Below are 27254 nucleotides of genomic sequence, written 5' to 3'. Positions count from 1 at the left end.
TTGAATACATGATAGGTACAGGTTATAAATGGACACCTAAAATGATCTGCAGGAGATCAGCTCAGTTTTTAAGTTAACTGTGGAGTTTGTAAGGGTCCTTCCAGTTTATTCTCTTATTTCCCCTTTCTTTTATTTTGCCATTATCATTTTTGATCCATGGGTGATTAATGGACAAGTATCTGTAAGTCAAGCAGCAGAGAGAATGAGGTATTCAGAAGTTACAGGAGAGAACACTCTGCTATCTGGCTAAATCACTTGGTTGTATGGTGTACCAAAAACAACATCACTTGAAATCAGTGTTTTCAAATTTTTTTTCTGGGGACTCATTTTTACCAACCAGCCAACCTTCGCGACCCACGCCGGCCGACCTTCGCGACCCACCATTTTCTCTTACCTGGTTTGTTGCTGACAAAAATGGAGGAAATGGTTTTGGGTCCCTTTGGCCCCCCCCCAACTTATAAAAAACAGGCTGCGCCCATATAAAAAAAAATGCAGCCTCACTGCGCATGCGTGCCCGATCATCGGTGCGCATGCGCATAGTCTTGCGCATGCGCACCAATGATCGGGCACGCTTGCGCAGTGCGGCCAAATTTCTTTTATCTGTTCCTGGCCATTGTGAAGGCCGCTCGCAGCCGGCATTATTAAAAGCCAGCTGCTGCGGCTGTTGCACGCGGATTTGCACAATCGGGAGCGCCGCGACAGATGGCTCCGCGACCTTCCCGACACCCACCCGCGGGTCGCGCCCCCGAGTTTGACAATGCCTGCTCTAAATGTTGGAAAGCCCAAGGAACTGATCATCGACTTTAGAATGCGTTGCACGACACACACTCCCGTCTGCATCAATGGCTCCAAAGTGGAGATGGTTGATTGATTTAAGTTCCTGGGGGTCACCGTCACCAACAGTCTGTCCTGGTCCACTCGCGTTGATGCAACAGTCAAGAAAGCCCAACAACGTCTCTACTTCCTACGGAAGTTAAATAAATTTGGCATGTCTGCATCAACTCTCACAAACCTCTACAGATGTGCGATAGAGAGCATCCTATCCAGCTGCATCACAGCCTGGTATGGCAACTGCTCGGTTCAAGATCGCAAGAAACTGTAGAGTGTGGAGAACTCAGCCCAACCCATCACACAAGTTTGCGACCCACACATTGATTCTGTATACACATCACGCTGCCTCAGGAAGGCAGACAGCATTATCAGAGACCCCTCCCACCCAGGCATTGCCTTCTTCCAGACCGTTCCATTAGGCAAAAGGTACAGAAGTCTGAAGACTCGCACATCCAGACTTAGGAACAGCTTCTTCCCCACAGCTCCAAGACTCAACGACTCCCCCTCGGACTGATCTGTTCCCTGTAAGAACACTATTCACGATGCCCTATGCTGCTCTTGCTCATGTATTTGCTTAGTTTGGCCCCTTGTTCCGCACTGTAACCAATCACTGTTTGTCGATGTACCATTTGTCAACGTTCTCTGTTGATTATTCTTTTGTCTACTATGTACTGTGTACGTTCCCTCGGTGAAAATACTTTTCACTGTACTTCGGTACATGTGATAATCAATCAATCAGTCAAGAAAGAGTCTGAGGAGTGGTGGACCACAAGGATCTGTTTTGGGGCCACTGCTGTTTGTCATTTTTATAAATGACCTGGAGGAGGGCGTAGAAGGATGAGTGAGTACATTTGCAAATGACACTAAAGTCGGTGGAGTTGTGGACAGCGCGGAAGGATGTTACAAGTTACAGAGGGACATAGATCAGCTGCAGCGCTGGACTGAGAGGTGGCAAATGGAGTTTAATGCAGAAAAATGTGAGGTGATTCATTTTGGAAGGAATAACAGGAAGACAGAGTACTGGGCTAATGGTAAGATTCTTGGCAGTGTAGATGGGCAGAGAGATCTCGGTGTCCATGTACATAGATCTCTGAAAGTTGCCACCCAGGTGGAGAGGGTTGTTAAGGCGTACGGTGTGTTAGCTTTTATTGGTAGAGGGATTGAGTTTAGGAGCCATGAGGTCATGTTGCAGCTGTACAAAACTCTGGTGCGGCCGCATTTGGAGTATTGCGTGCAATTCTGGTTGCCGCATTATAGGAAGGATGTGGAAGCATTGGCAAGGGTGCAGAGGAGATTTACCAGAATGTTGCCTGGTATGGAGGGAAGATCTTATGAGGAAAGGCTGAGGGACTTGAGGCTGTTTTCATTAGAGAGAAGAAGATTAAGAGGTGACTTAATTGAGGCATACAAGATGATCAGAGGATTGGATAGGGTGGACAGTGAGAGCGTTTTTCCTCGGATGGTGATGTCCAGCACGAGGGAACATAGCTTTAAATTGAGGGGAGATAGATATAGGACAGAGGTAGGTTCTTTACTCAGAGAGTAGTAAGGGCATGGAATGCCCTGCCTGCAACAGTAGTGGACTCGCCAACACTAAGGGCATTCAAATGTTCATTGGGTAGACATATGGACGATAAGGGAATAGTGTAGATGGGCTTTAAGAGTGGTTTCACAGGTCGGCACAACATCGAGGACCGAAGGGCCTGTACTACGCTGTAATGTTCTATGTTCTATGTTCGAACTTCCGTCTTTTGAGCACCAGAGAGAGAGATGGGGTGGGGCTTGGATTGATTGATTGGCTGGTGGCTGTACTCTGCCCGGTAACAAGTGGCGATTGGATCCTATCGCATTGGGGTGGTTCTCAGCGACCTGAGGGAGCAGTTGAGTCCGAGACACGCAAAGGCAAGGACCTGCTTTCTCTCCCTCTCCAGAAAAGCTGTGAGTGCTGTGTTCCTGAAGCTGCAGAGAACCTGCAGAGAACCTGAATGAATGAATCTACAGGGAAACCATTACAGGCTGCAAACAAAGACTAGAACTCTCTCTCACTCTCTCCAAAAAGGCTGTGAATGTTGTATTTCGGAAACTACAGAGACCTGAATGAACCTATAACAAAAGCCTCAAATGGAATGCAAAGTTTAAAGACTAAGGTACTAAAAACCACAAAGACTCTTTTTCCTGTTCCTTTTGATTTTTTTCACCTCATTATTCCCCTCTGTGCACACACACACAGATTGTGGGCCATGTGGGGCTGTAATTGGCCACACATTAGTCCAGGGTATCGTAACAAGTTAGTGTTAGGAGTCCAAGTGTCAATAGAGAGTTTGATGAAATAAAAAACATTTCATCTACACAACATCCATTACATCTTTATGTCAACCCAAAGCATTTCACAGTCAACTAAATATTTCTGTATAAAGGCAACCGGGATGACCAATTTGCACTGGGCAAAGGTCCAAAAACAGCTGTGAGATAAAGACCAGTTAATCTGTTTTGGTGGTGATGGGGACATTTATGAAGGTTTAATCTCAAAAAACACAATTTTCTGGAAAAAAGGGAAGGTTAATTCATTAGGATATGACTGGTTTGTTGCAAGAATTCTTTCTTTGCAGTAAAATTATGGAAGCAGTGAGGATTTGCTGATTCTGTAAAATGCAATTGGGTCCTTATTGCACACTTAATTTCACATCAATTCAGTGGAATAACAGCAAGAAATATTTATTATGTTTGCACTTCTGCAGTGAAAATGAAGCAATGTTCAGTCCTGGTTAAGTCAGCTGTGTAGGCGGTTGACTTTTTTTAAACCTCCTATTAGCATAGGCACACAGGAGCTTTCTTTGTTTTTTCATTTTTTTTCTTTGTTCGTTTTTACAGGATGTGGGCTTCACTGGCAAGGCCAGCATTTGTTGTCCATCCCTAATTGCCCTCGAGAAGGTGGTGGTGAGCTGCCTTCTTTGAGTTTATATATTTTCAAAACAACATTGATTAATTATTTTGCATTTTGTAGCACTAAAACTTCTCGATGACTTGTTCAATTGCATGTCAAAGAATTTGATTCGATTATTGCTTAAAAAGGTATCCACCACAAGAATTCACTTGCCAAAAGAAAGTCACAATATATCAGTTAAAATAATGTCGGTATTAGTATTTAAGGATAAAGGTTCATACACCATGCAAATAAGTACGACACCAAATAATGTCTTATGGTATTTTTGTGTGTAGGAAGGGCAGGGTGAAGAGAAGGGAAATGATGGCATGTCTTAAATCTACAGCTTTAACTTCATCCTGTTTGGAGACATGCGTAAACGTTGACACTTCCTGGAACATTTTTTAAATTTCCAAGACCGTATCTTCCACTTAACAGTATTATTCTTGCAGAAATTGTTGCCATGAATACATAAGCAACTGAATAAGATCAAAAGCAAAATACTGTGGATGCTGTAAATCTGAAACAAAAACAGAAAATGCTGGAAGTATTCAGCAGATCTGGCAGCATCTGTGGGCAGAGAAAAAGAGTTAGCGTTTCAGGTCGATGACCTTTCATCAGAATTAAGGTAAATTAGAGATTACATTACATAGATACTGTCAGATCTGCGAGTATTTCGAGCATTTTGTTTTTATAACTGAAATAAGATGTCAGGAATTAATCATCGCACACTGTTAGAAACACACTGAAAATCCTGACCGTTAATTTAACTGGTTGGAAATCATGCATACAACGTGTGTGGCTCTTTCATGCAGTCCAAGTCCATTAGTATTAATGGATGAAAATCAGCCAATCTGAACATACTGCTAATCTTACTCAATGCTTCTCCATCACTTCAAATTGAGATTAAATATGATAAGTCACAAGTACTAACTAAGATATTGGCCAAGTAGACAAACTTCTGAATTCCTTTTGTTTCATTTATCAAAGCCCATTTTATAAATTACAATTTTCTGAGTTGCACTAAACCTTTTAACCCAAGGACCTGACTCAGAACATACCATGGACTTAGCAAGCCTGACAATAACTTTCTGCTTAACCCATGGTGACTATTTTCTGGACTAAGAAGATAGCCTATAAAGAGGTTTAATGACTTGAAAAGGTACACAAGAATGATAAGAAAATCAGGCTGTCCTAATGTGGATATGAAGTGTCAATTCCTAAGACGTCACAGGTGAATGAGTTTTAAAAAAAGAAAATGCTTATTTTCGCAGAGTCAGCTGTACGGGTCCATTTTTACATGGATATAATTTGCATGTACTGAATATTCATTTCTTTGAAAAGCCAGACCAGTTTTAAATTGAAAGCCCAGAAAAGCCCATAAATTAACCTCAGTTCAGACTTGGAGGAAGATCAAGGAGGAACAATTGGCCAGCTGCCTTTTTTCTTTATTTCTCTCTCTAATTAATAACAGTGTTGTTGGAGTGAATGGAGTCTGATGCTTGGAATAGTTTAATGCTAATGAAAAATTATTTTACTAGACGGTTAGATTCGCTTGGGGCTCTTGTGATGCATGTGACACAAGATATGTGGGCCATCGTATCTATACAGTATACCCAGACAGGTTAAATCTCAGACACACCCTGCCCTCCTCACACACACCATGCCCTCCTCACACACACCTCAAGATATGTGGGCCATCGTATCTATACAGTATACCCAGACGGGGTATTTGCACTAAATGTAGGGAAATCGGGTCACCAGAGTAGAGGACGAGCATGTAAAAAGAGTCATGCTTTACAATAGCCAAGATGTGGGGTTTCTGGATTATATCGTCTTGCATAAGGTGCAAGGTTGTTATGCTGGAGACTTCTTGGATACTCTGGAAAGAGAGATTTGAGTGGCCATCTGCATGGCAGCAAGTTAAGGAGCTTTGCATAAGGTGCAAGGTTGCTCTGCTGGAGACTTCTTGGGTACTTCTTGAATAGTCTGAAAAGAGAGACTTGAGTGGCCATCTGCATAGCAGCAGGTTAAGGAGCTTATTGAAGGAGGAGGAGAAGAAAAAAGGAAATAAAGTACCTATATTGGTGAGATAAAAGAGGTAAGGATATCAATAAATTAAGAACCACGGGGGAAAAAAGTTTAAATATGCAAACAAAAAGAGTCATATGTGAATGCATTAAACATGCAAAACAAATTGGAGTATTACAATTTACAACTCTAGAGGAATAGAATATACTCGCTGTAACATACTCATGGCTTATATTTTTGAGTTTATCGTCCTGTAGTTCAAAGGGTCACCTGGACTCGAAACGTTAGCTCTTTTCTCTCCTTACAGGTGCTGCCAGACCTGCAGAGATTTTCCAACATTTTCTCTTTTGGTTTCAGATTCCTGCATCCTCAGTCATTTGTTTTATCCAGTGTTCCAAAATCTGACTACCTTAACCTTGAATATATTCAATGGCTCAGCCACAGTATCGAAGGTAGAAAATTACAAAGATTCATGATCCTACTGTAGGAAGAAATTCCTCCTCATCTCCACTGTTATATTACTCTTTGGTAATATATCGTTACTCTTTGCCTTGTATTTCCAGAATTGTCTGATGTTATGATTCTCAAGAAACCACCAATCTTCAACTTAAAGCAAAACAGATATAATGAATAACAAATTGATTAATATTGACTTTGCGTACTCTTACAGAACTATAACTAGTGATCAAGTAATTCAGAATAAAGTATTTACTAATTTAAACTAGACGTGCTAACTATGCTGTGATCTATCTCTCCAACACTCTGCTGTCTAGTCACTCCTAGTTTGAAGAGACCCAAGATCCTTTGAGTTCCCCCGCAAGGGGAAACATTCTCTCAGCACCTACCTTGTCAAGCCTCCTCAGGATCTTGTATGTTTCAATAAGATTATCTCTCATTCTTCGAAACTCTAATGAGTATAGGCCCAACCGTTCCTCATTGGATAACCCCCTTCATCCCAGGAATCAATCAATTTAGGGCAGCACAAGTGGATAGCACTGTGGCTTCACAGCGCCAGGGTCCCAGGTTCAATTCCCGCTGGGTCATTGTCTGTGCGGAGTCTGCACGTTCTCCCAGTGTCTGCGTGGGTTTCCTCCGGGTGCTCCGGTTTCCTCCCACAGTCCAAAGACGTGAAGGTTAGTTTGATTGGCCATGATAAATTGCCCTTAAGTGACCAAAAAGGTTAGGAGGGGTTATTGGGTTACGGGGATAGGGTGGAAGTTAGGGCTCAAGTGGGTCGGTGCAGACTCGATGGGCCGAATGGCCTCCTTCTGCACTGTATGTTCTATGTCTATGTCTATGTCTAGAACCTTCACCGAATTGTTTCCACTGCAAGTATATCCCTCCTTAAGTAAGGAGACTAATCTGTATGCAGTACTCTTAGGTGTCATTTCACCAAAGCCCTTCGCAGTTGTAGCAAAAGTTCCCTACTTTCATATTCATCTGCCTTGCAAAGAAGAGCAACATTCTGTTAGCCTTCCTGCACTTGCATGCTCAACTTTTTGTGTTTCACACACAAGCATTTATCCTCTTAAGCAAGAAATATGGGCCGGGATTCTCAGACCCGGTCGGCAGGGGGTGCGAGAATCGCGCCACGCCGATTCTCCAGCGCTGATTCTCGGGCGCCCACGGGATCGCCGCCACGCCGGTCGGGGGCCCTTGAAAGCGCCCATGCCCAGCGATTCTCTGGGCCTCGAAAGGCCGAGTGCCCGCCAAGTTCATCCGAGGCCACTGGCGTGGGTTACATATGGTCCCATCCCGGGGGGGTGCCTCCACGGTGGCCTGGCCCGCTATCGGACCTACCGATCGGCGGGTGGGCTAGTTCCGTGGGGGGCCTATGTTCCTCCGTGCCAGGCCCCTGTAGGGCTCCACCATATTGCCCGGGGGCCGGCACAGAGACGGGAACCCATGCGTATGCGCAGACTCGCGCCGGCCATGGCGCGCATGCGCCGGAGCTGAGTACACCACTCTGCCGCCGGACAAGCCCCCGAGAAAGGAGTGGAGATCTGCCACTTGAGGACCGTTGATGCCAGAGTGGCTCGCGCCGCTTTTCACGCTGGCGTCAGAACTTGGCCACTGGATTGGAGAATCCCAGCCATGGAATTCATCCACATATTGATCTTAGTCTTGACAACTTTAATTGTGATTTATCAGACATTTCTGTCCAGTATGTTTTGTAATTTGGTAATCAGTTGCAAAATCACTAAGAAACAAAACAATTCAACACAGCACCCATTTTCCTATGAGCAAGACCAAGCAAATTAATTCCTAACAACTGGTGCTTACCTTGCATGCACCCATCATCCAATTTCCTTGCTGTTCCCATTTTTAAAATCATCCAATTTTCTTCCATGATTTTTTTCTCATAAATTTCCAATGCATCTTTTTTTGCCCTTGTACTTGATTTTTTTGTTTCGGTGAGCATCTTATTTTCTTCTTAGCAATTTTGTCCAATAAGTCTCAGAATGACCATAATCAGAAAGAACACAGGAACAATTTCCAATGTATCTTAGCACAAGTGCCACACAACTGGCCTCAACACCCATTAGACATGGAGTGAGAAACTAGCCCGTTTGTGTTCCCAATCGCTACCCAGCTGAAAGTGTATATTTTAGGATCTTATAATTTAGTTTTGAAAGTAGCACCTCCAGAATCAAATAGTCAATCAACGATCATTCAGAAGGAACACCAATAAAAATGGCTAGTCAGTCAAGGTACTGGAAGGTACCAGCTGCCTGTAGAAATATCCTGCAGCAAGAAAAAAGGGAGATCAACTAGTAAGAGAAATAAATCTCTTCAGAACTAGTTGTTTTCCCCTCCTTTATGAAGTGCTGACTGCATATGCACACTAAAATCATAGGGCAGGCCAGATTGGTGAAGGCCCAGCAAAATTACAGGCATCGCAGAAAATATCAAAATTAGGATTGAAATTATGGTCCGGTTCCCAATACAGCAAAGAGCGCAGAAGAGCATGCCAAGAGCAGCGCCACACATTCCCAAATATGAAGTGTCAACCTGGTGAATTGGGAAGCCCAGCATATCAGTGCAAAAGATAAGGTTGAAGAACTTGCAACAATCATCAGTCAGAAATGTCAAGTGGATAATGCATCCTGATATCGCCCGAGGTCCTCAGTGTCACAAATGACAATCTTCAGAAAGTTTGATTTACATCACATGTCAATAAATGGATCCTTCAAAGACGATGTACCAAGACAACAATGCTGAAGACTTTGTCAAGTAGTTTCCATTGTCACTCCGGCAAAACTACTGAAGATTTGTGGTCCAGAACTAGCTGCACCCTTAGCTAACCTGTTCCAGTACATCTGCAACACTGGCATCTACATAAAAATGTAGAAAATTGCCCTGGTATATCCCGTCTCCTAAAAGCAGAACAAAACCAACCCAGCCATTTATTGCCCCATCAATCTCCTATCAATCATCAGAAAAGTGATGGTAGTGGTGTCGACAAGGCCATCATGTGGCATTATCACAGAACTAACGGTCTTGGTCCAAATATGGACAAAAGCACTCAAAAGAGCCCGAACAGGTGCCGGAATGTGGCGACTAGGGGCTTTTCATGGTAACGTCATTTGAAGCCTACTTGTGACAATAAGCGATTTCCATTTTCATATTCATTTCATTTCAAGTTGAGGGATGGGGAGAATGACTGTCCTTGACATCAAGCCAGCATTTTTAAAAAAAAGTTTCAGATTACCCAATTTTTTCCAATTAAGGGGTGGCCAATCCACCTACCCTGCACATCTTTGGGTTGTGGGGGCAAAACCCACCCAAGCATGGGGAGAATGTGCAAACTCCACACGGACACTGATCCAGAGCCGGGATCGAAACTGGGACCTCGGCGCCGTGAGGCAGCAGGGCTAACCACTGAAATGAATGAAAATCGCTTACTGTCACAAGTAGACTTTTTCCTTAATCCTGACTTTAGAATAACTATTGTACTGCTTCAAAATTATTTCTAATTTGACTCAAAATATACAACTTATTTTTCAAATGCAGTTACATGATGGTTACTGATACGGAGGATTGGCGACCATTGAATTTTAGAAACGCTCAGCATAAACTTGGCCAAATAGCTTCAGGCAAATCTATAATCTGTACCTTGTGTAAGGAGCTGTAAATTTCGAACTTCTTCTCGGACTCTCAGGTGCAGAACTTGCTGCAGGACATGCTGTCGCTGCGTCTCTTGGACAATACCCATTCTTTCCAGCTTCTTGTCAGTCAATCTCAGAAGTGCTCGACCTGGAACGTATAACATTTATAGCTTCTAATGAAAGGTCATTGCTTTGAAAACTTAACCTAGTTTCTCTCTCCACACGAGCTGCCTGACCTGCTGCGTATTTGCAGCATTTTATTATTTTATTTCAGATTTTCAGAATCTGCAGTGTTTTGCTTCTGTTAATTTTGCTGCTAATCAAACCAGAAGTGGCTAAAAGTAAGACACTCTATTTCAGTTGGGAGGATTAAACTCAGATTCTATAATGATTACATGTTGAAAAATGAAAATCGCTTATTGTCACAAGTAGGCTTCAAATGAAGTTACTGTGAAAAGCCTCTAGTCGCACCATTCCGGTGCCTGTTTGGGGAGGCTGGTATGGGAATTGAACCCGCGCTGCTGGCATTGTTCTGCTTTACATGTCAGCTGTTTAGCCCACTGTGCTAAACCAGCCCCTGATGTTACCCAAGGAGTTGTATTTTGAAGGCCAAATGGTTTTCAACTGAAGTGCATACTGGAGCATTGAAATCTTTTACAGTTACTGATAGCTAGAGATCCACTAGTTACACATTTAAGTTTATTCTGAATACCACCATTAAACCTACCATGAAACAGTGCCCTTCGATAAAATACCTTAATTTTAATAGGTAATTCACTGGAATATAGATATACATGTATGCACAAATACATATTTATAATTTTTATTCTTGGAGCAAAGGCTGGGTGCACGGGTGGCTAAATTGTCAGTACCAATCCTGAGGCCATAACCGAACTTAACTCCAAGAAAATCAGAGTCTATGTGGTAAAATTAGATTGCAGGACAAGAGATGCGCTTTGGGCTATTGAGTTGAATATGATGAATTTTCCTTCTATCTGGCATTTTCATCAAATAATTAACCTCACTCGATTTCTTTTAGATTTGACAAGGCCCACCAAATCTTGCTTTTAATGGTTCACCTACCATTGGTAATAATATCGCCCCACTAACAAAACTATTGAGTTTTTTTATTTCTTATGCGCTTCTTTTTTTCCCCAATCATATGTTGTGACAATTTAAATTCTTTTGAGTCAAATCACCAGCCTGATTTAATCTCTCCCTAAACATTTGATACATAGTCCAACAATATAGTCTCAGAGGCTGACTCACCAATTTCTCCAGAATCAATTTAAGTGGTCCTCTTATTTCATAACCAAAAATAAATTCAAATGGACTGAATTTAGTTGATTCGTTAGGTGCATCCCTAATTGCAAATAGTACAAATGGAATTCCTTTATCCCAATCATCGGGATAACTCTGGATGACTATAAGCCCTCAACATTGTCTTTAAAGTTTGGTGCCACCTTTCTAAGGCTCTCGGTGATTCCGAATTCTGAAAAGAAATTGTATTTCATGAAAGGAAATGATCAGTATCTTAAAATTCAATTTCTTACTGGGCCTGATTTAAATTCATTCAGTTACACCAATTAAAAAATTTCTAAACATGCTTATGGAAAATGGAGAGGGTAGACTTCCCAAGTGCACATAAAGTTGGAGGGAATTGTCAAATCTACTTTGCAGAGGTAAACAGTAATATGAAACATGAAATTAAAATCTTGCGTTCACTTGGGGTGACGGTGGTGGTGGTGGGAGGGGGGTGCAATGCGGAGAAGGGAATTTTAATCTTTGAAAGAGCTGCATGGCCATCGAGGGGAAAATCGAAATTGTAGAAATATGATGATAATTTTATTTTATTATTTTTGGAGGATACTGTTTTGGTCTGTGGAAATGTTGCATCTGTATATGTGACTAATATAACGCAGACAATTGACATGAATAGGACCAAGTTGGATGTTCCACAAGTAAACACAACATAGCACGGTGGCGCAGTGGGTTAGCCCTGCTGCCTCATGGCACCAAGGTCAAAGGTTCGATCCCGGCTCTGGGTCACTGTCCGTGTGGAGTTTGCACATTCTCCCAGTGTTTGTGTGGGTTTCGCCCCCACAATCCAAAGATGTGCAGGTTAGGTGGATTGGCCACGCCAAAACACAACATAGTTAAAAATTTGCATTAGGAGATAAATGAGAATTTGGATTTTTAGCTGTTCAATTTCAAAGGTAGGCAAGAAGACATTCACAACTTTACAAAAGATCTTAATAAATAGGCAAAGCTATTCAATCTCATTTTATCCGCTAGTAGTGGCCGTAAGAATGTTTTTACATTGTGGGAAACGTAAATTTCAAAAAGAGATGAGGGCACTTGGGAAAATCAAGAAGGAGAAGAAAATGCATTTAAGCGAGGTTGGAAGCTGTGTCTGTGGTAGCCATGTAGGACAGAGTTGCGCAGAAGTGAAGTGAGCATCTTCACCTACCTAAAATGTCTGTTTGTTCCAGAAAGGATGGTTTTGTTCAAAGCCGTTGGCCTGAACTTTTTGTCTGCTGGCAGGCATGCAGACTTGGCAGGCTCGAAGGCAAAAAGTGCTTCCAGCCATGATCGGGCCCGGAGTGCGATTTCACACTGGCTGGCAAATTAACAGGCAGCCAGTGAGAAAAATGTGAGGAGTAAGGTGCTGATAAAAAAAGGTGTGGACTGGCGCTTCTAATGTGTTCCCTCAGGGGGATAGCACTGCAGAGCGGTCGCGGGGAGCAGCAGACCTGTAAAAAAATCCATGCAAAGAATTCACCAGCACATTCAAAAACAAACCTCAGTCCCCAGGCAACATTTTTACTTTATTTCATCCCTGACCGTTCATCTTGCCCTGGATCAAGGTTGAAGCTAAAACATAAAGGTCGCTGCCTGGCCAATCAGCCCACCTGCCAAACGTAAACGTAGATGGGTAAAATTGTATTCTAATGACTCCTTAATGGGCTAAATTGCCCGCTTGATTGTCAATGGGCATGCTTCAAATTCCCGCTTGCACCTGATCACCAAAACATTGGGATGCATGCCTGATGTCTTCTTGTACAATTTCCCGAGCTTCTAGTCTCGGCTGGTGCTCACTTCAGGAATGAAAAATTCTGGCCTTGGATTTCCACAGACAAGTGAGAGAGAGAATGGTCTTATGAAATACCTCCCCTACAGAAACAGCGGGTTGTATCTTGTGGTAATATTACTGGAATTTTATAAGGACTGTTGCCCAAAAGGGTGTTAAATTTTGGAGTCTATGTAAGAATCTGTTGGAGAAATGTTCTGCAAAACTAATTGCTACTGTGTAAATGTAATCGTGTGTGTTTAAGTTTTCTTAATAAATGTTATTTAAGTTACTATTTAAAAGCTCAAGAAGTGTTATTGGAATTTGTGACTCGGACTTTGGCACACACATCTTCTTGTAGCAAAATACAAATTTAAAATCGTTGTGAGAGCTTGCCAAATTTCCCTTTGAGATTTAGCTAGCCAGGCAATTACCATCTGCCATAACTGAACAGAAATCTGAAATACAACCATTGACTGGCTCCAGCATGGCCACTTCTCAAGTTTAATGGAGGTGCCGTGTGCAGAGGGAATGATCAGTATAGAAGGTGGATTAGTAATTTGCACAGGGCAATGAGGGGCTTTCAACTTCATGGAACAAACATTTGAATTCAACATCTTCAAATGGATTTCCCGAGCCGCAAATAACGCACCAGTTTAAAGAAGACAATAACACTGCACGTCATGGAGGTGCTCAACGTTCAGATTACCTGATCTTAATGTAAGCTCAGAGTTTACAGTTCCTTTCACAGTTCTCTCTGCCAAACCAGGTTTAGGGTAAATGTCAGCAAAGAAGCTTTTGAGACATTTGGATGCTGTTAAGTAGGGAGGGGGAAACGTGCCATCAATATTGGATAAAGAGGACATCAGAAGATGTCAACAATCACCATCTATGGCAGTGAGATGAAATATTGCAGTGGGATCTACAGTTGCAAAATGCAGCTGTGCAAAAGAGAAGAGAAGAGTGGAGAGCAATAGAGGCACTGTTGTCACAGGGGGCACTCTATGCATGACAGATGACCTTGGATCTAAAGATAAAGATGTAGAAACAGTTTGGGTAAAGAGGAGGAATAGCAACAACAAGAAATCTCTTCAAATCCGTCGCTCTACTCCTGTCTTTTCTGTGTCTGTGCCACTGCATCACTGTCGTTAGGCTGCAGGGTAAAGTTTTAATTTCCCTACCCTTTTTTCACTGAACTTTCAACCCCTTTTAGGATGTAGAGCTGGGCTGAAAAATGGCAGATGGAGTTTAATCCTGATAAGTGCAAGGTGATTCATTTTGGTAGGACAAATTTGAATGCGGATTACAGGGTCAACGGCAGGGTTCTGAGGAATGTGGAGGAACGTAGAGATCCTGGGGTTCATCTCCAAAGATCTCTGAAGGTTGCCACTCAAGTGGATAGAGCCGTGAAGAAGGCCTATAGTGTTTATTAACAGGGGGCTTGAGTTTCAGAGCCGTGGGGTTATGCTGCAACTGTACATGACCCTGGTGAGACCACATTTGGAGTATTGTGTGCAGTTCTGGTCACCTCATTATAGGAAGGATATGGAAGCATTGGAAAGGGTGCAAAGGAGATTTACCAGGATGTTGCCTGGATTAGAGGTTAGGTCTTATGAGGAAAGGTTGAGGGAGCTAGGGCTTCTCTCATTGGAGCGAAGGAGGATGAGAGGCGACTTAATAGAGGTTTATAAGATAATGAGGGGGATAGATAGAGTGGACGTTCAGAGACTATTTCCTCGGGTGCATGTAGCTGTTACAAGGAGGCATAACTGCAAGGTTCAGGGTGGGAGATATAGGAGGGATGTCCGAGGTAGGTTCTTTACTCAGAGAGTGGAATGGACTGCCTGCTGTGATAGTGGAGTCGGACACTTCAGCGGTTATTGGATAGGCACATGGAGCACACCAGAATGACAGGGAGCGAGATAGCTTGATCTTGGTTTTGGACAAAGCTCGGCACAACATCCAGGGCCGAAGGGCCTGTTCTGTGCTGTACTGTTCTATGTTCTTTTAACTCATCTATTTAACTTCAGGGTTTGTAAAACCTCTTTAAAATGTATGCATACAAACAAACTCTCAAAAGACTGAAACCTTTTAGTCACAGTCTATATAAACATCAAGGCCTCAAGGTTCTTAAACAAAAGATTTTAAAAAATGAAACCATTTTTACCTTTCTTAATACAAATATACAAATTCAACTCAAAATTATACATTGTTCATAAATCTTTGAAGGAAAAGGTGTGGAATGTTGGACTGCCAGAGTATAAATGCATCATGACACTCACAGGAAGTTTGGCGTGAATCTCTCGTGAGTAAACATCAGTTGCTTATTGATGACATGGAATCCCCCGTAGTGGATTTAAACACTCCTTGCTGATCACGGTCTTCATTTCCACGTGAATGCAATTAATGGCACCCTGTACCTGTGGGAAGCCAGCCAGAGGCGAATGCAATTGTCCACTTATTCTGACTTCTAGCTGTCACTTGGGATGTTGACATAAGTTGAATGGCAAGCAACCCGTCGGTGACCTGCCTTTCATATTTATATACTACCAATTGAGAGACACTCGATGTCAATGTTGGTGCATTGGAAGGAGCCGGGGACAAATAAAGCACTTTGCTAGCACCAAAACCTTCTACTTCTTTGTTCCTGGCTCTTTCCAATACTCTGATCATTGCCTGTGCTCTCTTGCCTTGTCATTTCCTTCTAATTGAACACATCTTCCTTCTTGGAATCCCTCACCCCCACTATTTAGTTTTGGCACAATGTTGAGAAGCGTAGAGGTGCAGAGACACCTTGGTGTCCGCATATGCATATCCTTAAAAGGTGGCAGGACAAGTTAGTAAAGGTGGTTTAAGAACTCATATAGGTTAGTTACATTTATAATTAGAAGAATGGAATTTAAAAGCAAAGAAGTCACGTTGAAACTTGCTCTCATCTAGAACATTGCGGACAATATTTGGCATGGCGCTTCAGGAAAGTGAAAAAGGCAGTTTACAAAGAATAATCCCCGGAATGAAGGACTTGTCATATGAAGAGCAGTTGAGGACTGTAGGTCTATACTCGTTGGATGAGGGAGGATCTTATTGAAACTTGCAGGATACTGGGAGGCCAAGATAGAGTGGATGTGGAGAGGATGTTTACACTGGTAGGAAAAACTAGAACCCAAGGGCACAGCCTCAGACTGAAGGGATGATCCTTTAGAACAGAGATAAGGAGGAATTTCTTCAGCCAGAGGGTGGTGAATCTGTGGAACTCTTTGCCGCAGAAGGCTGTGGAGGCCAAATCACTGAGTGTCTTTGAGACAGAGACAGTAGGTTCTTGATGAATAGGGGGATCAGGGTTACGGGGAGTTGGCAGGAGATTGGGGGTGAGAAACATATCAGCCATGAATGAATGGTGGAGCAGACTCGATGGACCAATGGCCTAATTCTGCTCCTATGTCTTACGGTCTTATTTAGTGAGAAAACAACAAAACAGCATGAACTAATATTTTAAATGCAAATAATCTTGTTCTTTGGATATGACCAAGATTTGAAATTTAGGCCTCAGGCATTCCCTTTGCACGTCTCCAGATGTACAAAGCAATCATTCTTTTAAAAATTCAATCTAGAGGTGTGCCCATTGGAAGTGAGGCCAGCAATTATGCTGAACCTTAGTTGCCTTTGAAAGTACATTTGAATGGCTGTGGTCCATGGTTGACCAAGATACTTCCAATGTGCTGTTGGGTACGGAGTCCCAAGATTTTGACCTGCTTGCCAAAGCAAATAATTCGGTCTATCTTCTCAATCAAAGTTGTGTGCCACAGTGGGTAGGGTCTCTGCCTCTGAGCCAGACGTTCTGCCCTAGGACTGGAAGATGCACTCCTAACCTGGTCAAACAGATTGATTTATGATCCTGAAAAACCTTCCAATACCTTTGGCAGACAGCAAGCTGTTTGATGCGGCGTGGTGCTGGAAGATGACAGGGAGAGGTCATGAAAGTTGCCACCGAGGCAGGCTTTGGAAAAGGGTTATAAAAGAACTTCACTAACAGAAGAAAACTTGCTTCTTAAATACAAGTATCACCTTTGCCTACCTGAGTAAGTGGAATGAGAGCTGCATGTTCATTTAAAGTGCTGTTTAATAGGAATGCATGTGCTACAGTTAAGAAACTACATGTAATCTGTCATTGTTAGGGTTGAAGTTTAAAAGTTAAAATATTGTTTGTATTTTGTTTCAATAAAGCTTGTTTATAAAGTAATCGAGTCCTATTTCTTATATTGTTAGTCCTGGAATGAATTGATCTTTCCGACCACCTAAAAAATTTAAAAAGTTGTGGCTCTGACCCAGTATCTTGGCCTTTGTTGAGGGCTGACCAGGCATCCGTAATACTCCCAGCTCCCAATGGGTTCCTGTATCTCCATTTTTCTGAGCAGTAACATTGAGTGACAATTTCCAAATGCTTTCCTCAGTTTTCGGAGTTTCTTAAATCCACCAGCTTCAGTAATGCCTGGTCCAGTGATTATTATTCCCCTGGGCCTGCCAGGATGAATCTTCTGAAATCCTGAAATGACTGAAGGATGCATCTCTTTGACGAAAGACTGTCTCCCTCCCAGAGATAGCTGTGGTAGCTTGCCAAGCCAAATAGTTTATTTTCCCACTGACCACATAGCCTTGGCTAGTTGAGATATTCATTGATTTGTAGGATAGCCTGTAACTGGATTTCAAAATATAGCTTCCTCTGCACTCTTTCCACATGGCAACCTGAAACACATTAACCTTGTATCTAGGTAGAAATGTGAATTAGGTATCCTTGATCTCATCTCCCTTTCAGTTTAGAAACAACTGGGCAGTTTATAGCATAACAATTTACAACCCTTCAACACATTGCTGAAACTTTTGAGACTCACAGTCTGCTCATTGCAAACCTGGAGATCGCTGCCATCGTCTCCAAACATAAACACCTTACACCGCCTTCTCAGTCAAACAATCTAAGCCTTTCTCTAATATCTAACAACCCAGGCATGTGTCAGACCAACTGCAGAAGAGATGACGTGACCTCCTTAATTTACCCTAAATTTAAAAGATAGAATCCCAAAATATAATCTTAGAAACCACATAATTGCACATCCTCCCTGGTGATGAATTTTCATAAACATTATCCAAAACATTCTATACACTTTAAAAACAAACTTACAATTAGCCTACTATATTCATTACAAGTAACATTCTCCCCCTGCAAACGACCACATTGTTTGATGTTTAATGGACAGTCCATCCGGCAGCTTCACAATGTTTAATCTGTACCAAATATGGAACAGTTTATTTGAAGTCCTTTTTACAGCGCTTCTTAAAGTCCTTCCTCTCGAATGGTAGAGAAGTGGTTTTGTTGCTCATTGCTCCTTTCTCGTGACTAAGTTCATTTTGGCATGGGTCTTTGATAACTTTGTCAAGAACAAGATTGCTGAATTAAATTGTAGACTCAAGAAGGAATCTGGGGTCATAATTCTTGTTACCTTCTGGACTCAACACCTTGGGGGTTAGCACTGACCAGAAGCTGAACTGGACCAACCATACAAATACTGTGGCTACAAGACAAGTCAGAGGCTAGGAACCCTGCAGCAAGTAACTCGCTTCCTGGCTCCCCAAAGCCTACTACCATCTATGAGGCACATGTCAGGGGTGAGATGGAACACTCTCCACATGCCAAATAAATGCAGCTCCAACAGCACAAGAAGCTTGATACCATTCAGGACAAAGCAGCCTGCTTGATTGGTACCCATCAACAAACAATCACTCCCTCCACCACCATTGCACAGTGGCAAATTTTACCATCTAGAAGATGCACCCACGACCACTATGATCTAGAAGGACAAGGGCAGCAGACACATGGGAACACCACTCCTGGATGTTCCCCTTCAAGTCACTCACTATCCTGACTTGGAAATCTAACCACTGTTCCTTGCAAAATCCTTTAACTCCCTTCCTAACACCAAATGTGGGCATACCCACACCCACATGGTCTGCAGAAGTTCAAGGTGGTGGCTCGCTTTCTCAAGGGCAGCTAGGGATGGGCAATAAATGCTGGCCTAGTCAGCGACGCCCACATCCTGTGAATGAATGAAAAAATTCAATATTTCCATTTGCTTCCCTATATAATGTGAACCGCTGATCCAAGTTTTAACATTTGTTTTCCATATTCCTCACGGTTGCAGGTTTTTTAATGCCCAAATCCTCAAAAAAATTTCAGCTGGGCAATCATCCAAGTCATTGTTGTCACGTTTAAACACAGGATTATGGTTCTCCCTCACTGCTTTAAGAATCTTGTTGAGATCATGTCTACGATCTGACAAAAATTACATTTTTAAAAAATTAGCTCTTGCAGTTTTCTGCACTCTTTCTTGTTTTGTCTTTCAAATCAGTTGTGAGCTTTGCCCAATGCTTTGAGCAAGAACCACAGCTTCGTCATTTTAAAGTGTCCGCATAATTCCACTGCATCAGTATTCGCTACAAATAGGTCCTTTTGCTTCAAAAAACACTTTCACTGGCTGCCCATCAGCATGGAGCACTGCTACTGCATTCTGTTTCCACTCCCCTGACTTTGAGGCTGCAGGTTGAATTTGTTGGCAATTGACGTATAACCATTGCGGTCAGTCTGAGGTGTAATGTTCCATATTAAAAGTTTGAAATTTTGACACTTTGTGCACCCCTTCAGTCAAACCACTGCCCTTCACAACAGATTCAGAGACAGTATATGTTCTGCTGCATTCATTAATGCGACTAATGCATCCATACCTCGAGTTGAAACCATTCTTTCTGCAGCAGGATTGCAAATAGTTCCAGATTTAATTTTGAGTATATTTGTCAATTTCAGTAAATTTGCCTCCCATCAATCTTATCCCTCGCAAGGTCATTTCCGAGAATTAAATCAAACTCCTATCTGGTCTGGTTTATCAGTCTCTAGTCTCATTCACGCGATGTGGTTGACTGCTATTGCTCGCAAGATAACTAAGAACGGATAATAAATACTGGCTCACATCCGAATAACAAATGAATAAAATAGGACCCTTCATAAGCTGCAAGGAAGACCAAAAACTTCCTTTCTGCATCTATCCAGATAGCCATCTTTTATTCTACTGACGACACCAAAATCTTTGTGTCAAAAAGAATAATAAAACACTGAAATCGTAATTAAGTGGAACCCATTTCCTATACCAGTCAGGTGTACTGCGTTAGTGAGCCAACAGAAAGAGCAAGGCAAAATATCTCATCATGGTTATTAATATCTTTCCAGATTCCAGCCATTAGTGTGTTTTGCAAACCATTACCAAATGACCAATGGAATGCTTAAAACGTGTCACTAATGCTCTAATCATTATCACACTTGGGAGTCACTACTTATGACAGAGGAAAACGACACTTCCTGTGGGTTGGCGTGCATCACCATGATAGCAAGTGGCCACGACAACTTGGCATCAGACATCAACACCAAAACCAAGCTACAATAACACTTGGAAGCTATTAATAATAACCTTTTATTGTCACAAGTATGAAGTTACCGTGAAAAGCCCCTAGTCGCCACATTCTGGCACCCGTTTGGGTAAGCTGGTACGGGAATTGAACCCGCGCTGCTGGCCTTGTTCTGCATCACAAACCAGCTGTCTAGCCCACCGAGCTAAACCAGCTTCATGTGGTGGTATGGCGGAACAGTGGTTAGCACAGCTGCCTCACAGTGCCAGGTACTCACGTTCAATTCCAACCTTGGGGGACTGTGTGGAGTTTGCACATTCCCCCAGTGTCTGTGTGGGTTTCCGCCGGGTGCTCTGGTTTCCTTCCACAGTCCAAAGACATGGTTAGATGGATTGGCCACGCTAAACAAAATTGTCCCTTAATGTCCAAAGATATGCAGCTTGGGTGGGGTTACGGGGCTATGGGGATAGGGCAGGGGAGTGGGCCTAGGTAGAGTGCTCTTTCAGAGGGTTGGTACAGACTCGATAGGCCAAATGGCCTCCTTCTGCATTGTAGGGATTCTATGAACCTGCCGGTCAAGAATTGGCCTCCTCAGCCAATAACAAAGGTGCGCCATGTGCAGACCTATTCAGAATGGATTGTTTATTGCACGTGCATCATCTTTTTTAGATAGATTGGTACTGATAGATGGGTACTGATAGATGCATAGGAGCATTTTAAGCCAAAAAGGAGGTTTTTGTCTAGTTATACACTAAATTGTTTCTTCTTCTCAAAGAAATTAACTCCAAAATCATCCAATCAGCAGTAGAAAACACCTGGACAATTAATGTTCTAAATTGTCCTTCATTCCAAGCAGGGAATGACTAGTTGTACCTTTTAGCAGTGAACAAAACGGAGTTTCTTTGTCACCTTCATTGTAGCAGCATCACTAATTTAGTATTGTATCACCTTACAATGAGATCACAAATGAAGTGGCTGACACTGGGGAGCCACCTTCACAGCGGCCTCTTCATATAAACTATTGCCAAGTATCCCATGGGCTAGCTCAATTCAAAGCATCAAGAAACAAGAAAAAAAAAATCTGCTATTAGTTATTCCCACAGTAGAACAATTTCTCAGGAGGATAGCAGCAACATTGTAAAGATTAACATCATTAATCTTCAGAGGCCAAAGGGCGTGTGAATGATCTCCATAAATAATCCAAAGTTCTATCGTTGTCGTTCTGGTTAACTGCTTTGACTAACCACTTTTGAAAAGTTATTACAGTCACGATGTGCAATACAGAAGTGGAATCAAGACAAGTCAGCACAATTTATTCCTTCTAGTTATAGCCACTCCAAACATTTTCTTAACAACTGTTAAAAGCAGTAATTCTTTGCCTTCACCTTTACCAGCCAAAGAAATAAAGAAATCCACGGTAGAACAGGGGTTAGCATCAGTTGCTTCACAACACCAGGGACCCAGGTTCGATTCCCGTCTTGGGTTACTGTCTGTGCAGAGCCTGCACGTTCGGCCACTGTCTGGGTGGGTTCCTCTGGGTGTTCCAATTCTTCCCACAAGTCCGGAAAGGGGTGCTTGTTAGGTGAATTGGACATTCCGAATTCTCCCTCAGCATTCCCAACCAGGTGCCGGGAGTGTGGCAACTAGGGGACTTTCACAGTAACTTAATTGCAGTGTTAATGTAAGCCTACTTGTGACGCTAATAAAGATTATTGAAAGATTATTAGATCCACTCTACTTCAAAGGTAGAAGAATGAGATTTGAATGCAAGTATCTCGAGGAGCAACTTCCCAATACATTTTTCAACTTGGATATTAGAAATCGAAACAGACTTCCGGGTGCGGCGATGACCAGCTAAGTCGCACGTTTCGGCAGCTCCCGGTGGAACGGACTTTTGGGCTCTTGATAGGAGCCCCAACGGCAATTTTAATGGCTAAAAACACTGTGCGGGAAACCAGAAGGGAATCCCCCCTGGATACGGATGGAAAAAGGAGAGGAAGGTGGCCGGATTGCGGTGGATCCTTTAGAGCAGCGGCAAGGAAGGCAAGCAAAAACCAAGATGGCGTCGGAAGGTGGCAGTTTAATATGGGGCCCTGAACAACACGAGTATTTGAAACGCTGCGTGGAAGAGCTTAAAAAGGAGATGAAGAAGGAGCTGTTGGCCCCGATATTACAGGCGATTGAAGGGCTAAAAGATGAGCAAAAGACCCAGGAGCGGGAGCTTCGGGTCTTGAAGGCAAAGGCTGCCGAGAACGAGGACGATATACAGGGCCTGGTGGTGAAGACGGAGATGCACGAGGCACACCATAAACGATGTGTGGAAAGGCTGGAGGTGCTGGAGAATAATGCGAGGAGGAAGAATTTAAGGATTCTTGGTCTTCCTGAAGGTGCAGAAGGGGCAGAGTCGGGGCATATGTGAGCACGATGCTGCACTCGTTAATGGGAGCGGAGGCCCCGACGGGTCCGTTGGAGGTGGAGGGAGCATACCGAGTGATGGCGCGAGGACCGAGAGCAGGAGAAATTCCCAGAGCCATAGTGGTGAGATTCCTCCGTTTTAAGGACAGAGAGATGGTCCTCAGATGGGCAAAGAAAACTCGGAGCAGTAGGTGGGAGAACGCGGTGATCTGCGTATATCAAGACTGGAGTGCGGAGGTGGCGAGAAGGAGGGTGAGCTTTAATCGGGCCAAGGCAGTGCTTCATAAAAAGATTAAATTTGGAATGCTGCAGCCGGCAAGACTGTGGGTCACATATCAAGGGAAGCACCACTACTTTGAAACGGCGGATGAGGCGTGGACATTTATTGTTGAAGAGAAATTGGAATAAGCGGGTTATTAAAAAAGAACGTTTGAGACAAAGTGGTGGGGCGAATATGGGGGGCGAAGAGGGGGGGAAAAAGGGGGGAGAGATGATTTTTATGTTGTTAATCCTGCGAACCGGTAACTTTTCTCTCTTCCACAGGTTGTGGGGGAGGGAGGAAGGGAGGTGGAGGAGCTGGGGGCGTTGGCCATTGGGGGCGGGGCCAAAAGGGAAGTGCGGGCTTTGTTCCCGCGCTATGATAATTATGGCGGGAATAGGGAAGCAGGAAGGAGGGGGCGTCGCACGGTGCGAGCCGAGGTCACGGGGGGAAGCCGAGGTCGGCCAGAGTTTGCTGACTTCTGGGAGCAACATGGGGGTGTAACTACGCTAGTGGGGGATCTAGCAGGGGGGGGGGGGGGTGGGAGGGGGGATTTACTGGGTCGCTGCTGCTGGGGAGAAGGGGGAGCTGGTATGGGGTGGGGTGGGCGGGGTGGGAGGGCACCGCCTGGGGGGGACACAGCTGCGTGGGAACCGGGTGAGGAGCTGGATAAAAGGGGATGGCTAATCGACAAGGGGGGGGGGGGGGGGTAAAAAGCCCCCCAACCCGGCTGATCACATGGAATGTGAGAGGGCTGAACGGGCCGATAAAGAGGGCACGGGTACTCGCACACCTTAAGAAACTTAAGGCAGATGTGGTTATGTTACAGGAGACGCATTTGAAACTGATAGACCAGGTTAGACGACGCAAAGGATGGGTGGGGCAGGTGTTTCATTCGGGGCTAGATGCGAAAAACAGGGGGGTGGCTATACTAGTGGGGAAGCGGGTAATGTTTGAGGCAAAGACCATAGTGGCGGATAGTGGGGGCAGATAAGTGATGGTGAGTGGTAAATTACAGGGGGAGGCGGTGGTCTTAGTGAACGTATATGCCCCGAACTGGGATGATGCCAACTTTATGAGGCGCATGTTAGGACGTATCCCGGACCTAGAGGTGGGGAAGTTGGTAATGGGTGGAGATTTTAACACAGTGCTGGAACCAGGGCTGGACAGATCGAGGTCCAGGACTGGAAGGAGGCCGGCAGCAGCCAAGGTGCTTAAAGACTTTATGGAGCAGATGGGAGGAGTAGACCCATGGAAATTTAGCAGGCCTAGGAGTAAGGAGTTTTCGTTTTTCTCCTATGTCCACAAAGTTTATTCGCGAATAGACTTTTTTGTTTTGGGAAGGGCGTTGATCCCGAAGGTGAGCGGGACGGAGTATACGGCTATAGCTATTTCGGATCACGCTCCACACTGGGTGGACTTGGAGATAGGGGAGGAAAAAGAACGGCGTCCACCCTGGAGAATGGACATGGGACTAATGGCGGATGAGGGGGTGTGTCTAAGGGTGAGGGGGTGTATTGAAAAGTACTTGGAACTCAATGATAATGGGGAGGTCCAGGTGGGAGTGGTCTGGGAGGCGCTGAAGGCAGTGGTTAGAGGGGAGCTGATATCAATCAGGGCACATAAAAGGAAAGCAGGAGAGTAGGGAACGGGAGCGGTTGCTGCAAGAACTTCTGAGGGTGGACAGGCAATATGCGGAGGCACAGGAGGAGGGACTGTACAGGGAAAGGCAAAGGCTACACGTAGAATTTGATTTGCTGACAACAGGTACTGCAGAGGCACAGTGGAGGAAGGCACAGGGTGTGCAGTACGAATATGGGGAGAAGGCGAGCAGGTTGCTGGCCCACCATTTGAGGAAAAGGGGAGCAGCGAGGGAAATAGGGGGAGTGAGGGATGAGGAGGGAGAGATGGAGCGGGGAGCGGAGAGAGTGAATGGAGTGTTCAAGGCATTCTATGAAAGATTATATGAAGCTCAGCCCCCGGATGGGAAGGAGAGAAAGATGTGTTTTCTGGACCAGCTGGAATTTCCCAAGGTGGAGGAGCAGGAGAGGGTGGGACTGGGAGCACAGATCGAAATGGAGGAAGTAGTGAAAGGAATTAGGAGCATGCAGGCGGGGAAGGCCCCGGGACTGGATGGATTCCCAGTTGAATTTTAGAGGAAATATGTGGACTTGCTCGCCCCGCTACTGATGAAAACCTTTAATGAGGCGAGGGAAAGGGGACAGCTGCCCCCGACTATGTCAGAGGCAGCGATATCGCTTCTCCTAAAGAAGGAAAAAGACCCGCTGCAATGCGGGTCCTATAGGCCTATTTCCCTCCTGAACGTAGACGCTAAGATTCTGGCCAAGGTAATGGCAATGAGGATAGAGGGTTGTGTCCCGGGGGTGGTCCATGAGGACCAAACTGGGTTTGTGAAGGGGAGACAGCTGAATACGAATATACGGAGGCTGCTAGGGGTAATGATGATGCCCCCACCAGAGGGGGAAGCGGAGATAGTGGTGGCGATGGATGCCGAGAAAGCATTTGATAGAGTGGAGTGGGATTATTTGTGGGAGGTGTTGAGGAGATTTGGCTTTGGAGATGAGTATATTAGATGGGTACAGCTGCTGTATAGGGCCCCGATGGCGAGCGTGGTCACGAATGGACGGGGGTCTGCGTATTTTCGGCTCCATAGAGGGACGAGGCAGGGATGTCCTCTGTCCCCAATATTGTTTGCACTGGCGATTGAGCCCCTGGCAATAGCATTGAGGGGTTCCAGGAAGTGGAAGGGAGTACTCAGGGGAGGAGAGGAACACCGGTTATCTCTTTACGCGGACGATTTATTGGTGTATGTGGCGGACCCGGTGGAGGGGATGCCAGAGATAATGCGGATACTTGGGGAGTTTGGAGAATTTTCAGGATATAAACTGAACATGGGGAAAAGTGAGTTGTTTGTGGTGCATCCAGGGGAGCAGAGCAGAGAAATAGAGGACTTACCACTGAGGAAGGTAACAAGGGACTTTCGTTACTTGGGGATCCAGATAGCCAAGAATTGGGGTACATTGCATAGGTTAAATTTAACGCGGTTGGTGGAACAGATGGAGGAAGACTTCAAGAGATGGGACATGGTATCCCTGTCACTGGCAGGGAGGGTGCAGGCGGTTAAAATGGTGGTCCTCCCGAGATTCCCCTTTGTGTTTCAGTGCCTCCCGGTGGTGATCACGAAGGCTTTTTTCAAAAGGATTGAGAAGAGTATCATGAGTTGTGTGGGCCGGGAAGACCCCAAGAGTGAGGAAGGGATTTTTGCAGCGTAGTAGGGATAGGGGGGGGGGGGGGGCTGGCACTACCGAGCCTAAGTGAGTACTACTGGGCCGCCAATATCTCAAATGGTATGTAAGTGGATGGGAGAAGAGGAGGGAGCGGCATGGAAGAGATTGGAGAGGCCGTCCTGCAGGGGGACTAGCCTACAAGCTATGGTGACGGCACCGTTGCCGTTCTCACCGAAGAAATACACCACAAGCCCGGTGGTGGTGGCTACTCTGAAAATTTGGGGGCAGTGGAGACGGCATAGGGGAAAGACGGGAGCCTCGGTGTGGTCCCCGATAAGAAATAACCATAGGTTTGCTCCGGGGAGAATGGATGGGGGATTTGGAACATGGCAAAGAGCAGGAGTAACACAATTGAGAGATGTGTTTGTAGATGGGACGTTTGCAAGTCTGGGAGCGCTGACCGAAAAATATGGGTTGCCCCAAGGGAATGCATTCCGGTATATGCAACTGAGGGCTTTTGCGATGCAACAGGTGAGGGAATTCCCGCAGCTCCCGACGCAGGAGGTGCAGGACAGAGTGATCTCAAAGACATGGGTGGGGGACGGTAAGGTATCAGACATATATGGGGAAATGAGGGACGAGGGGGAGATTGGTAGATGAGCTGAAAGGGAAATGGGAAGAATAGCTGGGGGAGGAGATTGAGGAGGGGCTGTGGGCTGATGCCCTAAGTAGGGTAAACTCATCGTCCTCATGTGCCAGGCTAAGCCTGATACAATTTAAGGTGTTACACAGGGCGCATATGACTGGAGCACGGCTCAGTAAATTTTTTGGAGTAGAGGATAGGTGTGAGAGATGCTCGAGAAGCCCAGCGAATCACACCCACATGTTCTGGTCATGTCCGGCACTACAGGGGTTTTGG

At 44.5% G+C, this 27254-nt stretch overlaps 1 protein-coding gene across 4 annotated transcripts in view; it reads right to left on the bottom strand.

The window, feature by feature from the left end:
- samd12 (sterile alpha motif domain containing 12) overlaps positions 1 to 27254 on the bottom strand; it is a 234754-nt gene that overhangs the window by 100149 nt on the left and 107351 nt on the right. For 2 of the 4 annotated variants that reach the window (XM_072467407.1, XM_072467408.1), the window contains exon 4: positions 9902 to 10042. In XM_072467407.1, coding sequence (XP_072323508.1) covers positions 9902 to 10042 — 141 coding nt within the window. Of the gene's footprint in view, positions 1 to 6060; positions 6392 to 9901; positions 10043 to 27254 lie in introns of those variants that run through there. The other 2 variants (XM_072467405.1, XM_072467406.1) reach the window with 2 other exon arrangements.

Source organism: Scyliorhinus torazame, chromosome 11, assembly GCF_047496885.1.
Source record: "Scyliorhinus torazame isolate Kashiwa2021f chromosome 11, sScyTor2.1, whole genome shotgun sequence".
NCBI lineage: Eukaryota > Metazoa > Chordata > Chondrichthyes > Carcharhiniformes > Scyliorhinidae > Scyliorhinus > Scyliorhinus torazame.
Note: the sequence above shows the minus strand (reverse complement) of the source record. Positions and strands in the feature narration are given on the sequence as shown.